Raw genomic sequence first — 14,120 nt, 5'->3', positions numbered from 1 at the left:
GTCTCTTCAGCCTTGAGGAGACTCAGAGGGGATCTGTTGGTGACATACAGGTATGTGAGGGGGTGTCACATGGAGTTGGGTAGAGACCTGCTCTCCCCTGCAGAGGAGGGAAGAATGTGCAAAAACAGAGCAAAGCTCAGGGAACTAAGATTCCGTTTAGATGCCAGGAAGCTCTTTCTGATGGTTAGGACCCCGTGGGTACAGAATGGGCTTCCATAGGAGGTGGTTGAGGCCTCATTGGTGAGGGTGTTCAAAGATAGGCTAGACATGCACATGGTGGCCACATCATGAGTGGAGCCAGCTGGAGCTGGGGGTCAGACTAGATGGCCTGGGATACCCCTTCTGACTCACTGTTCCTATATTAAGTCCAAAATATGTACTTTTGAACTATCACCTGACTTTTTACTAACCATTGGTTATGGCAAGGTGAGAAATGTGCCTGCATGCTACTGAACATTAAAAGAAATCATGCATGTCCATGTGGTGATAGTGTTGAAACACTTGGCCATGTACTGTTGTTTTGATCTCTCTATAGAGATGCATCTAAAGAGTTAATTTGCCTCTTGTTAGTTAAGAAGCCAAGTCACTCACCTGACTTGTACGTATCTCTTCTTTTTGCAGACTGGGATAGACAGGTGATGGTGTAGTCAAATAATTTTTTAGCAGTAGCAACTAAAGTCAGGTCTCGTATGATTTTAAAATCATTTTTATAGATTCACTTGTTCAAATTTAGGCATTGGTGTGTGTATGTTAGAGTGAGATATGTATTATATTCCTGATTTTGCATTAGATTTTATATTTTTTAATATTTATGCAAAGGCGTATGGCTAATGAAAATAAACTTTATTTTGTCCTTTCATCTTACCTTGGCTAAATCACCAATTTAAATGGAGGCTGCAGCACAGAAATTATTAGACAACTGAAATCTGGAGGGAGAGCAATTAATTAACTAAAGAGAAAGACCATCAAATAGAAGGACATTTCACTGGAGACTAAGGCTACGATCATCCATGCTGTTATATTCCTAAACACTATGGATTTGTGTAACACTGTCCAGGTCAATAATGGAACCTGGACAGGGAAGAAAGCTAACAAAGAAAACTGAAGCTTTCAAAACACCCGTGCAGAACTTACAAATACTCTAGACCAACATAAAGATGAACAAGCTGTCCTAGGTCAAAACAAGCCAGAACTTTCTCCAGCAGCAAAAATGACAAAACTGAAGCTGTTGTACTGTGGCCACATCACGAGAAGGTAAGATTCACTGGAGAAGACCCTCGTGCTAGAGAAAGTTGAAGGCAGAAGAGGAAGTCCACACATGCGAGGGATTGATGCCATCAAGGAAGCCACAGCCTTCGCCTTACAGGAGCTGAGCAGGGCTGTCGAGGAGACTTCAGAGGGCACTCAATTCACAGGGTTGCCATAAGTTGCAATTACTTGACAGCACATAACCAAAATGGTTGGTACCTTACACTATTGTATTCCTGAATAGCTTTTGTACACTGCAGAATGTAAGCTAACGTCCTTACTATATATAACGTTGAATTGATTTTTATCCTGCTTTCATTAGCCAGAAAGCTCCCTGAGCAGCAGTCCTTTTATATTCACTTTGTATATGCTTCGTACTACTCATTATGTTGTTGTTTTTGCCACTTGCATGCACATACGACTTTTGTGGTGCATGTATAAGTGCACTTGCATTTGGACTAAAAGGTTCATACATTTTTGAGTGAACATTTTTGCTAGACTTATGTCTGATTTGTTTTGCTTGTGGTTCTGAATCAAAGCCAAAACCTCTGGACAACTGAATGAGGACTGAGAAACAGCTGCAGAGGTAGCCTAAGGACACGTTTTAGCAAGTACAGCTGTACTTTTCACAGATAAAAGACTCTTAAATGTTCATCTCACATAATTCAATGGCTCAAAGACCTTACAATGCTCTCAAGTTTAAAATGGGTGGTTTACAGACACTGCCTGCAAATGGATGCTTACTTGGTGATTTGGACTGCATTTGTTGAAGTTTAATGTGTAATTCTTAGAAAGCTGTGTGTGTGCATGCGTGTATATGTTTGTGTGTACACAAACAGAGATTTCATATGAATGCAATGAAATTATATACTCAGTTATATAGCTACATTAGGGCCAGTGTAGTGTGGTTGGAATGTTGACTGGGGAACTGGGAGATCTAGGTCCTAGTCCTCACTGGGACTTACTGGGTGATTTTGGGTGAGTCACAGGCTCTCAGCTTAATCCACCTAACAGGGTGTTAGTTGTAAGGATAACACTGGAGAGGTGGATTATACAAACCATCTCGGGTTCCTTGAAAGAGGAAAAAAGTTGGGATATAAATGCAATAGAACAATAATACATTATCTCTTTGGTTGAAATTTCAAAACAAACAAAAAAGGTAAAAAGCTATCTGATATATAAACATTGTCCCTTCCTGTATGGGTCCACCCTATGGCGGGGGTCCTCAAGCTTTTTCAAGAGGGGGCCAGCTGAAAGGTGCTGGCGATGGGCGCGGGCCGCGAAGGTGGTGCGGGTGGGGACTGCGGGCCAGGCAGGGAGGCGCGTGCCTGCATGTGCACACAGTGACGCAAGGGCATGCATGCGCAGAGATCGTTTTCTCCGAGTGAGTCCAAAACGGTCTTGCAAGCAAACCAGCACCTCGTCATACGTGTGCCTGCGCAGCGAGTCCAAAACCTCTATGGTGGGCCGGATAAATGGGCATGGTGAGCCAGAGGCAGCCCGTGGGCCATAGTTTGAGCATCCATGGTGTAAAACTTGAAAAATTACTATCCTTGCAATTAGGTTCAAATTATGCAAATGCAGCATTTTCAACATTGTACACAAACACTTGAAATTTCAGGAGAAGTACGACTATGCCATCAAAAGGCAAAGGTTAAAAGTGCAAAGAAATTAGAAAAATTCTTGGCACTTCTTTTTAAATTGTTGTAGGCACTCCATTGGTTTGTTTGGATCACATGTCAGATTAACAGGAGAGAATACAGAGATGTCACAACCCAGTCTCTCAAGTATGTAGACGATTACAACCGTTCAATGTTTCAATACTGTTTCAAGTCCTACAACTGAACCAGAGCAATGAGAACAGCTGTTAGATTGATCAGCAGTGTCATCTCTTTTCTGTCAAGTCACTGCGATACTTAGCTTTAATAAACTTGATTGGAGATGCTTTTGTAGTATCTTAAGATACCATAACCAAAAATACAAAAGCATTTGCACAAAACATTTATGAGCAGTTTTAGAGTTTGACTACCCCTGCATCTTTTGCCATATCTTGGCTTTTAGAGGGTCAACATTATCCTTAACCATGTCATTAACATTCTCTGGACAAAACTGTTTCGAAGGTATTTGGTACCTCAGTTTTTCTAGACATCTAAGGCAGGTTTCAAGCACATCATGAGAATAGCAAGGCTAGATGAATCACAAGTTGATATTTGCTGGGAGAAATATCAACAACCTCACATATGCAGGTGATACCACTCTAATGGCAGAAAATGAAGAGGAACTAAAGCTCCTCCTGATGCTGGTGAAAGAGGAGAGTGCAAAAGTTGGCCTGAAACTCAACATTAAGAAAACTAAGATCATGGCATCCGGTCCTCTCACTTCCTGGCAAATAGATGGGGAAGAAATGGAGGTAGTGACAGATTTTATTTTCCTGGGCTCCAAGATCACTGCAGATGGGCACTGCAGCCAAGAAATCAAAAGATGCTTGCTCCTTGGGAGGAAAGCTATGGCAAATCTAGACAGCATACTAAAAAGCAGAGACAGCACCCTGCTGACAAAAGTGCGTATAGTCAAGGCTATGGTTTTCCCAGTCACAAAGTGTGGCTGTGAAAGTTGGACCATAAGGCTGAGCGCTGAAGCATTGACGCCTTTGAATTGTGGTGCTGGAGGAGACTCCTGCGAGACCCTTGGACTGCAAGGCAATCAAACAAGTCAGTCCTAGAGGAGATCCAACCCTGACTGCTCTTTAGAAGGCCAGATATTGAAGATGCAACTCAAATACCTTGGCCACCTAATGATGATAAGGAAGGACTCACTGGAGAAGAGCCTAATGCTGGGAACAAGTGATAGCAAAGGAAGGGGACAGCAGAGAATGAGGTGGCTGGATGGAGTCACTGAAGCAGTTGGCGTGAGCTTAAGTGGACTCCAGGGGATGGTGGAGGACAGGAAGGCCTGTAGGAATGTTGTCCATGGGGTCGCGATGGATCAAATGCGACTTCACAACTAACAACAAGAAGGCAGGTTTCAGAGTCAGTATTAATATTTACCTCAGATTTTGCCAAACCTATTTCATATTTATATATTCATGTTTTCATAGTGTCTTGAGTTCAAGACAAATACCATGTTATCAGAATATAATCGAATGCTAAACTCTTGATCCAATACTTTAAACTCATATGCTTAGATTTGACTGTATCATAATAGCTAATAATTTAAATATTAAATGGTAATGATAAACACTGTCACAACCTACTGCATGTAAGTTGTTTAATTATTTTTCCCCCCGGTTGTGTGTTGTGCACCATAACCTCTAGCTATGGTGCCTGAATCTTTCTGAAAAAAAAATGCATCAACATATTAACAGCATATACTTTTATTTGTGGAGTTTTGATAGCATGCACAGTTTTACAGGCCCTGTGAACAAGTCAGTGAAACATACTGCTTGAAACATATTGCATTCTTTGGAAAGTTGGCATCATTTTCCCATTTTGCAATATTAATTTCTGACAGACATATAATTAGGAAGATCTCTATTGCTAAAACACAAATAGCAGCGACTTTCAGAAGATTTTTTTAATTAAATCAAGTCATTGCACTTGGTCATTTATTGCTACAGCAAAAAAGGCCGTTAAATAATTAACACTTCTGATTCATTGATTGTCTTGTCTTATTCATCTGCTATAAGCTTCAAGGCAGACAAAATTCTAGAATAGCAATCTAGCAATACTATTTTGTCTTACACTCTGGATCATAGTGAAGAACACATACAGGAACTCTCTTCATGAGGCTCAATTCTTTTTTGCATAATCAGAATAAAATTTTAATGATCTGTTAATAGAGGAGAGATCTTTTCTTGGACATTCTTCCAAGGTAGTACATACTGAAGCTTAATTTGTAGTTAAGGGGAAGCTGAACTAGGGTTCAAAATATCAATTCACCTTTTCACAATAGGTGACCAGTTGATGGGTATTTATGTATCTACCTAGGGCCCTGCTGATGGAAAAGCATGTCCCCTGGGAGGAATTTAAAAATGGTGGATTTTTGTAATTTTTTTTTTTAAAGCATCAGAAGTGGAGTGATTGCCGTAAGGCCACTAGAGAATCTACGCACCTTTCTTTTCCATGAGAGTGTCTCTCATTTCTGCTCAATTTTTGCAGGAGGCAGGTGTTGTTGCTTTCTCTCCAAAAGGCCAACTTGCAATTGGGGCAGAGGAGAAAAGGAGAAACTATACAGCTTCTTCCAGGAAGTGGGAGGAAAGATAACATGGTTTTGCTTCAAGTTGGCAATTTCCCAGAAAGTCCCACCTATGCCTCATTGCTGCTGCTTGCAAAAATCTAATGGAAAGAGGGGGACCCCTTTCTTTATTGCCTATCCCTCTTGCTTTTTTTCTGCTTTGTTTTCTTTCCAGAAGAAGGCACGGCTGACACTTTTATGTAAACATTACCCTTATGGTGGGAGAAAATAGCCTTTCCTTTCCCCCTATGAATAATGCAGAAAAAAAAGAGAGAGGTGGCTTCCATCCCGGAAAATGTGCTTTTTCAGAAAAATGCCTTTGCTGCCACTACCCTCTGCAGAATTCCAAGAGCAGTAAAAGAATCGCCACTTATTTTTGCTGCTGTGATTTGGAAAGGTGGGGATGGAAGGGGTGGTGCTGGGATTTTGCAGGAGGCAGCAGCAGCAGCAGACTTTGGTGCCATTTACAAAAGTTCAGCTTGTGGGATGGAAGTTTTCTCTACACCTGTGGAAAAAAGCAGGTGCCAGTGGTTTCTCTCTCCTCGGGCTTTTGCAGGAAGGAGCAGCAGCAGCATGCTGTTTGCATCTTTTGCAGAAGACCAACTCACCAGCAAACATGCTCCCCTATCCTGAATGCTCTCCATATGCCAGGGGAATGGGGAAGGGAGGGGTCAGTGGCAAACACAAGTCACAGGTCTGCATAATGAGCCAAATTTTGTGACCAGTGTCTACTATCAATTAGTATCAGATTAGTTTATAAAAAGTGATCTCTCTGGCCAATAATTTAGTAATCTGCGACATATTACTTATTCAGCTTACTAAAAATATTATCTGGCAATAAAATTCACTCATTTAGCAACTGTCTCTGTAAAAATTGGTCATTAGTTATGCACCAATATAGTAAGCAAACAAATATAATGACTTTATACACCTTTGTTTTTATTTCCACATTTTAATCCACAATTGATATAGCTGCAAGTAAAAATCTGATCTCAGCACTTGAAAACAAGCACCAGTTTTTTTTTTTCTTCGAATTAAGATAAAACCCAAGTGCCATCAAAGTTCTGCTTATTTAAGAAGGGCAGGAGATGAGAATCAAGTCTTCTCACTGAAGCCGAAAGGGTTAGAATTTACTTCACTCTGGTTAAAGTAAACACAACCTCTGGAAAGATTGCATTTTTCCATAATGGCTTAGCATAGTAATGAATTTTGTATTTTTAGCTTTGGATTCAAAACAGTGCTACTAAGCACTGTATGTTTTCAGTTTTTCTCCTTCACAGGAAAAATTGAGGAGAGGGAAATGAATTAAACACAAGGAGTCCAAATGAACTCCTTTGTTTTAGACTAAATTAACTCATTTCAATAACATATTGTAGTACAATGGTGTATATGAAGAGTAAAGCATTTAGCTAGGCCTCCATATGTATCTTATGAAGTACTGCAACAACCCTGTGGGTAGTATATTCCATTAGCGCCAAACATTTCATTGTCATACAAAAGTTTTACTTCTGTCATTATGATTAGTGCTAAACATCTTTAAAGCTGAAGACACCAGAGTGTTAGATTAAAATTTGCGAAAGCACAAAAATGCAGTGCTCTAAGTATACCATGTCATGTGATGTTCTACAAAATTTAGGCACAATGGATTGAATTAAAAGTTATTTCAGCCTCAGATTTTCTGTTGTTTTATGTATCTCAGTGTGGGTTTTTTCATGGTCCAATCATAATCCCTTTTATGACTCCTATAGTGCAAGTGACACAATACTCTTCTCAGTGAAAGGAATAATTAATATGTTGCTCAGCGAAGGACTGGTGAAACTCTTAGTATCATCCTTAACTATAAAACAGTATGTTATTAATACTCTCACTGCAGACAGGCACAACAGTGTAACCTGGATAGGAATGTGATTTTTAAAAAAATATACAAACATTATATTCCATTTAGCATGGTGGGAAAAGTAGTGACTCTAATGGCTACAAGGCTACATCATGTGCCTCCCTATACTTTGCAAAGATATATTGCCTTGTTTATAGTACAGATCTCTTAAAAATTAGACTCTAGATAATCAATAAAAATCTATTATGATCTCTTCTTTATACAGATTCAGTAGTATTTGAAAGCAAACCAACAAAACAAAGGTCTGCTATTCCAGCACAATAAGAAATAAGGCCTCTCCTATATTGGCAAGAAACACAAAAGTTTTCTTCTTTTAGCTCACTGAATGTAAGAGTATGGTCATTTATTCTTTTAAAAAATGAAATACTACCAACCATTGGTTTGAACTAAAAAAAGTCAACTTCATTTGTTTTTTAAACTTTGAATTCCTGGCATGATAAGGACACACAAACTATGGCTCTTTTATGTAGTAATGACAGCTTTCTTGAGCTTTTCTATTTCCACCTATAGAGAAAAGAAATTAAGATGACATTAATAAAATAATCAACATGTGTTCATTCTGTATACATTTGTAATTCATCAAATACATGTCAAAACTTATCAGTACTTAATTGATGCTGACATACTTCAGATTTTTTTAGCCTGCAACCCTGTTCACTAACTATGCAAACTGGGAGTGTAGCCATAACCATCTGAGGGGACTAGGCTGAAAAAGGCCGACTTATGTAGTCTATCCCTGCCAACACACACACACACACACACACTGTGGAGCCCCTCCTATAGCTATGCTATCTTCCCACCATGGTGCCCTGCATATTTTGGGCCAAAACTCCATTCAGCCAACCAGCATAACTGATGCTCAGTAATACTGCATACTGTATTTGAAGACATTTGAAAGGCGCCATGTTGGGGAATGTTGCTACAGTCAGTATCTATAGCAATCAGGCCAACCAAAAGATCACAAAAATGTACAAAAAACACAAAGATTTCAAGTACATTCTTCGCAATCTTGTAATGTAAGAGCTTTGGCTGTAGGGTGGTATAGACATGAAATGCATAACAGTATTACACTAATATCGATCTTTTCTTATGGCTAGTACAACTACCCTTGCCATAGCAATCAGGATATTCCTGGGGCCACAGTAAAATGTTTTATTTCACTAACTGGAGTCAGACCTATTGTGTCCAATTTCTTGGGAACTTCAGAAGTTTTAATGTATTTTTCCAAGTTTCTGTTATTAGTGGCTGCATGTGAAGTAAAAATTTCATTTAGGGCAAGTATCAAGATTTATTCTTAGGGGACCTGAAGCAGCCTGAAATAAATGCTAGTTGGAAGCTTTTGCATGAGCAATTCCTTATCAGAAATGTTGGGGAGTTGGTTTTGTGTCTTACATGGCCTCTTCCCTGCCTCTTTCTACCTCTGTAACTGGGTTTTCATGACACGATAATTCACCACAGAGGCATGACATCATAATCCACAAAAGCCAGCCTATCAGAATGATCCTTGCTTACAAATGGTGGGAACATCATTCATCCCTTTCATAGCAGAATCTGGGGGCGGGGGGTGTTGATGGGATTCATGTATTGCAAGGGTCCTTTAGCTTTGCAAGTATTCTGATTCTCTTTTATGGGGTAATTGCACTTTGTCAGCTCAACCGATCTGCTGAAATGTAAAGCTCATTTTTTCAAGTAGGATTTAGAAAGGATTAGATTTTCTTATGGGGTTGGAACCTCACAGCTAGTTTACTTTTTTCAGATAAGGGGTTATCTGGTTGACAGCGGTGGCGAGGAGTGCCTTCCTTCAGCTTTGGCTGATTAATCAGCTGTGCCCCTACCTGGAGTGTGACTGCCTGGCGACGGTGACACGCGCTGGTGACTTCCCGCATAGAAGTCTGTAACGCGCTTTACGTGGGGCTTCCCCTGAAGACGGTCCGAACACTTCAATTGGTGCAAAATAGAGCTGCCAAGTTGCTGACGGGGACGGGGCGTTATGCTCACATGACTCCAGTCCTCCATCAGCTTCACTGGCTTCCCATTGAAGCCCGGGCCCAATCCAAGGTGTTGATTATGACCTACAAAGCCCTAAACGGCTTGGGTCCTGGCTACCTGAACGAGCGCTTACGTCCGTATATGCCCGACCGCCCTTTGAGATCTGCGGGAGAGTCCCCTCTCCGGGAACCCTCCATGAAAGAAATTAGGAGAGTAAGTACTCGGAGGAGGGCTTTCTCTGCGGTGGCACCCAACCTATGGAATTCACTCCCCAGAGAGGTCCGCCTGGCACCGTCGTTACTGGTTTTTCGGCGCCAGGTAAAGACCTTTTTATTTAAACATCATTTTAATTGTTAAAATATATGATCTGGCCAGGGCAACTTCTTCTTCCTTCTCTTTTCTCCTCCTATATTCTTTATTTACTTATTTTATACTGTTAATTTTAATTTTATATTATGTTTGTATCTCAGTGTATTTTTTGTATTTTTGTATTTAGTGGTAATTTATTATGTTCTATTGTATTTCAATGTATCTTATTGTGTTGTAAGCCGCCCCGAGGCTTCGGCAAGGGGCGGCATAGAAATGTTACAACAACAACAACAACAACAACAATAACAACAACAACAACAACTGAAAAAGAGCTACATTAACTCATTCTCATCCACAAGTCACCTGACCATTATCCCAAAGTTGCCAGATACAATGGGGTGGAACCAAAGGTGCCCTTCCAATCATGGAAGAGCCTTCAAGCCAATGGAGGCACCCACTACATGAACTAGGGTGAGGGGCAGAAGGAGTCTAGATTGCTAGGGCGGACTGAGCAAACTGGTGAACACTGCCTGCTTGTTCGTGGATGAGCACATGTGAGAAACCCTTTTTCTGAGAGCCAAATGCTGATCATGGGATCACAGGATCTGACTTAGTGGGCAGCCCACCACTAGAGGCAATGTGTGCTGATGACCATTTTGACTATCCAGTCTCCAGAGGGTAGTTGCTGCGGCCTGAGTCTAGGCAGCAGGGATTATCTGCAGTTAAATGAAGCACCAACAGTCCCTGCTGCCTGGGCCTCAATGCCATGACAAGCTAAGGCTTGAGTGGGTAACCTGGCGCCCGTAAGTACTGCAGCTCATCATGGCTTAAGAAGCAACTGTGTGCTGTGCTGTTTTTGCAAGTCTTCAGCTCTAACTGCATTTAAAGGAAATGTCCTCAACCTGTCAGCAGAACAGTCAAGTGAAAATACATAATATTTCATAGTTGCTGCTTTATTGCACCCTGGCTCAATCTTCACTTTATTGATAATAATAGTACCCTCCTGTTACTCTAAGCACCTTACTCAGACATTACCTCTAGGTTGCTACGCATCTGCTTCTCTTCCTCCAAGTCTTTCTTCAATTTTTCCAGTTCTTTCCTTTTAAGTAATAGGCAAATATTGTCATGTAAACAATTTACTCCTGTTACACAAAAATACTTTATGATGAACAAGCTACAAAGTGAAAAGAATACTTCATAAAGGGGGACTACCCAAGTGTACAAGACTGCTAGCAAGATTGGAAGTGAACCTTGGGCTCAAGCATGTCTGCCACCTTCTTCTTCATGAATGAACTAGAGAGATCCTACATTTATTTGAAGAAAGACACAGTTACCTGGCTTGCACTTTACGACAAACATGTTTTCCACCCAGTGTGGTTTCTGCAGGGTGGCTCATTTTGGGCTGTTGATGCCCATAGTGGCTTCTTGTGACACACTGAATCTGCCAGTATGATGTCACTCTGGATTGTTGGGAATGGCTGGAGAGCCACCCAGCAAAAGAGCAAAAAATGCTGAAGCACCTCACAATCTTGCTAGTGCCACACTATCCTCCCTCCTCCCCTTTTTGTGCCCTCCTCCCTGAGTGCCTAACAATCAAGAAGAAAAGACAATGAGAGTGGCCTACACAAGTTCACATTTTTTCTTTTCAGTTCTTTACCAATTCACTTCTACGAAATTTCTGTAACTTCTCCCTCTATTTTATCACTTTGTCTTGAAATTTCTGCCATGACATTTGCATATGTTTGGCAAACCTGGTTTCTGTGCAATAACCCATATGGCAGCTAGCCAGGGACAACAGTGGTGGAAATATGAAGTGGGGAGAAGAACAAAAAGTGGCTGCAGGAAAGAAGCAGCTTTAGGGACAGGCATTACTATCTAAGCAGAACATGAAGTCTTTAAACACTTTCACTAGCAAAGAGGATGAGGTTGAGAAGGACATTAACAAGAGAAGGATATCAATATGCCAGGCTAAACAGCAGGCAAGAGATTTTAGCTCTTGTGGAAGAGTGCAAAATGCCTGCTCTCAAAAGTAGATTGCAGGTGTGTTGCTATGTTCACGAGAGCTTAGAAAATTTAATTCCATTTGGCAATGGGAGGGCTGGGAGGATTCCTTCAGGAGCCAGTCACCACAGCAGACCACTTGCAGAAAGAGTGGAGCAGGGACCAAGGAAAGGGCCATCTGCTGCAAACAACCCAATCATCTGCTGGGTTATCCAATGAACCACCAATACATAATGGTGTATTCTCAGGGTGCCTTATCAGGACCTGTGAACCCCTCCAGCGAGATGAAACCAGGTCAAAACCTCTCCACACATCACTTCCACTGTCCAAAATATATAAACAGCTCTTACCCATGCTCTTTTTTCATTGTTTCCACAACAGATAGCAGGTCAAATATCTGAGATCGCAGCTCTTCCACAGAAGGCTTTCCTCCTTCATCTGTTTCGTGTTTAAGTTTCATTTCCCCAGCAACTGTATTTAGTACAACGGAACTTGGTTTTGGTGATGAAGACAGAACTGGTGAAGTAAATATAGATGGCTGAAATAAAAAGAAAAGTGACCTAAATGGGGTGTCTGCATATACAGTCAATATCTGTTTGTTAAAGGATCAGCAAGATTTGTCAAGGGGCTGACATGCCACCTGCCAGAAAAGCCAGGTTGCCTACCCGTAACTGTCATTCTTCGAGTGGTCATCTGTACAGTCACACATAATGGGTGTTGTGCCTGTGCAGTGCCTGTTGCCGAACAGAATACAAAAGCTTTTAACGGATTTTGGTGGGAACTCTGCACCCCTCCCCTGCGGTGCTATATAGGGCGGAGCGCCCGCCATTTCCCCCAGTCTATGGAGACCGACAGATCGTCCCCTAGTGGAGAGTGTGGTTGACTCGAGGAGTCACTAGGGAGAGTCTGCTGTTCCGTCCTCCAACACCGAGTGGGGCCGGTGGGTGGGTTGTGTGACTGCACAGATGACCACTCGAAGAATGACAGTTACAGGTAAGCAACTGCCTTTCTTCTTCGTGGTCTCTGTGCATCACACATAATGGGTGAACTAGCAAGCTTACCCACCGGAGGTGGGTCAGTGTCGTCAGAGGAGAATCGAAGAGAGGACGGCTCGGCTGAAGGAACTGTCCTGTCTGGCCCGAATGTCGAGTCTGTAATGTCTGGTGAAGGTGCAAGGAGTAGTCCATGTCTCTGCCTTGCAAATGTCCAGTAGCAGGATGCCGGCTGAAAACACAGAGGAGGCAGCCATGGCTCTGGTAGAGTGCTCCTTGGGGGCGACTGGAAGTCCAACTTGGCTAACTGGTATGCCAGTTCGATGGTTTGAATGATCCATTTTGAAAGCCTTTGGGAGGAGATGGTAGCACTCTTGTCGGGTTTGGAGTATTTACTGAAGAGGCGCTTGGTCTTTCTGAAGCTCTTGGTGCAGGACTGATAAAAGGCCAGGCATTGGCGTACATCGAGAGTGGAGGGATTTCTCTATTGGGGTGGAAGGAGTGGGGAAGAACATTGGGAGGACGATGTTCTGATTGACATGGAAGGCTGTAGCGACCTTAGGTAGGAATGCCAGGTCGGTACATAGGACAACCTTTTCCTTATGAAGTTGAAGTAAGGTGGGTCTACACGAAGGGCAGAGAGTTCGCTCGCTCTCCTCGCTGACGTAATGGCGACAAGGAAGGCAGCCTTCCACGATAACAGTCTCAGGTCATTCATTGCCAATGGTTCAAAGGGCCTGGAGTACCACTGACAGACTCCAGGTCGGTACTGAAGGCCGGGATGGTGGCTGGAGATTCTGTAGTCCTTTGAGTAAGCGACGGATAAGCGTGTGGGAAAACACTGTGGATCTGGATAGAGGACCCCGAAAATGGGAAATCGCCGTGATGTACACTCTAATTGAAGTGGGTTAAGGCCATCTTGGTGTAGGGAGAGCAGGAAGGAGAGGATATTATTGATGGAAGCAGAGTTGAGAGAGAAGTGATTGATCTCCACGAAGGCGGCGAAGCATTTCCATTTTGCCTCGTATGACCGGCGGGTAGATGGTCATAGGGCGGATTGCAGTATGAAAGTGATCTCCGGCTGCAGGGAAGTCAGGACGGAGGAGGCTTGGAGAGGGTCGCTCAGTACCAACCGTGGTTCTGGTATCGGTGGAAGAGTAGTGGCCATCGGGATCAATGGGCTTTCCAGGACCGACGGTAGGTGACAGGGAACAGTCAGTGAAGGAGCCACGCAGTGAGGTTGAGGGAATCGAAATTGGGGTGGAGGATCGCCCCCCCACCCCTACATGATCAGGTGAAGGACCCGCAGTAGATGGAAAAATGTTCGGCGGGAGAGGTTGAGGATGGTCAGGAACCAAAGCTGTTGCGGCCACCACGGTGTGATAAGAATGCTCTGTGCCCTGTTGCGGGCAGCCTTTTCCAGGATATGAGTAATTAGTGGGATCAGAGGG

General features: G+C 42.5%; 1 protein-coding gene across 1 annotated transcript in view; it reads right to left on the bottom strand.

Moving 5' to 3' along the window:
• Positions 1–4,999: 4,999 nt before the first annotated feature.
• LOC123030861 (CD2 associated protein) overlaps positions 5,000–14,120 on the bottom strand; it is a 117,179-nt gene continuing 108,058 nt past the window's right edge. The window contains exons 16-18 of the mRNA XM_044445151.1: positions 12,028–12,215; positions 10,712–10,775; positions 5,000–7,882 (exon numbers count right to left, since the gene is read on the bottom strand). Of these exons, the coding sequence (XP_044301086.1) occupies positions 7,841–7,882; positions 10,712–10,775; positions 12,028–12,215 (294 nt within the window). The 3' untranslated portion in view covers positions 5,000–7,840. The remainder of the gene's footprint in view (positions 7,883–10,711; positions 10,776–12,027; positions 12,216–14,120) is intronic.

The sequence above is a fragment of the Varanus komodoensis genome, unplaced genomic scaffold (genome assembly GCF_004798865.1).
Source record: "Varanus komodoensis strain SLA01 unplaced genomic scaffold, ASM479886v1 scaffold47, whole genome shotgun sequence".
Taxonomy (NCBI): domain Eukaryota; kingdom Metazoa; phylum Chordata; class Lepidosauria; order Squamata; family Varanidae; genus Varanus; species Varanus komodoensis.
The sequence above is the reverse complement of the archived record's forward strand: the minus strand, read 5'-3'. Positions and strand labels throughout refer to the sequence as shown.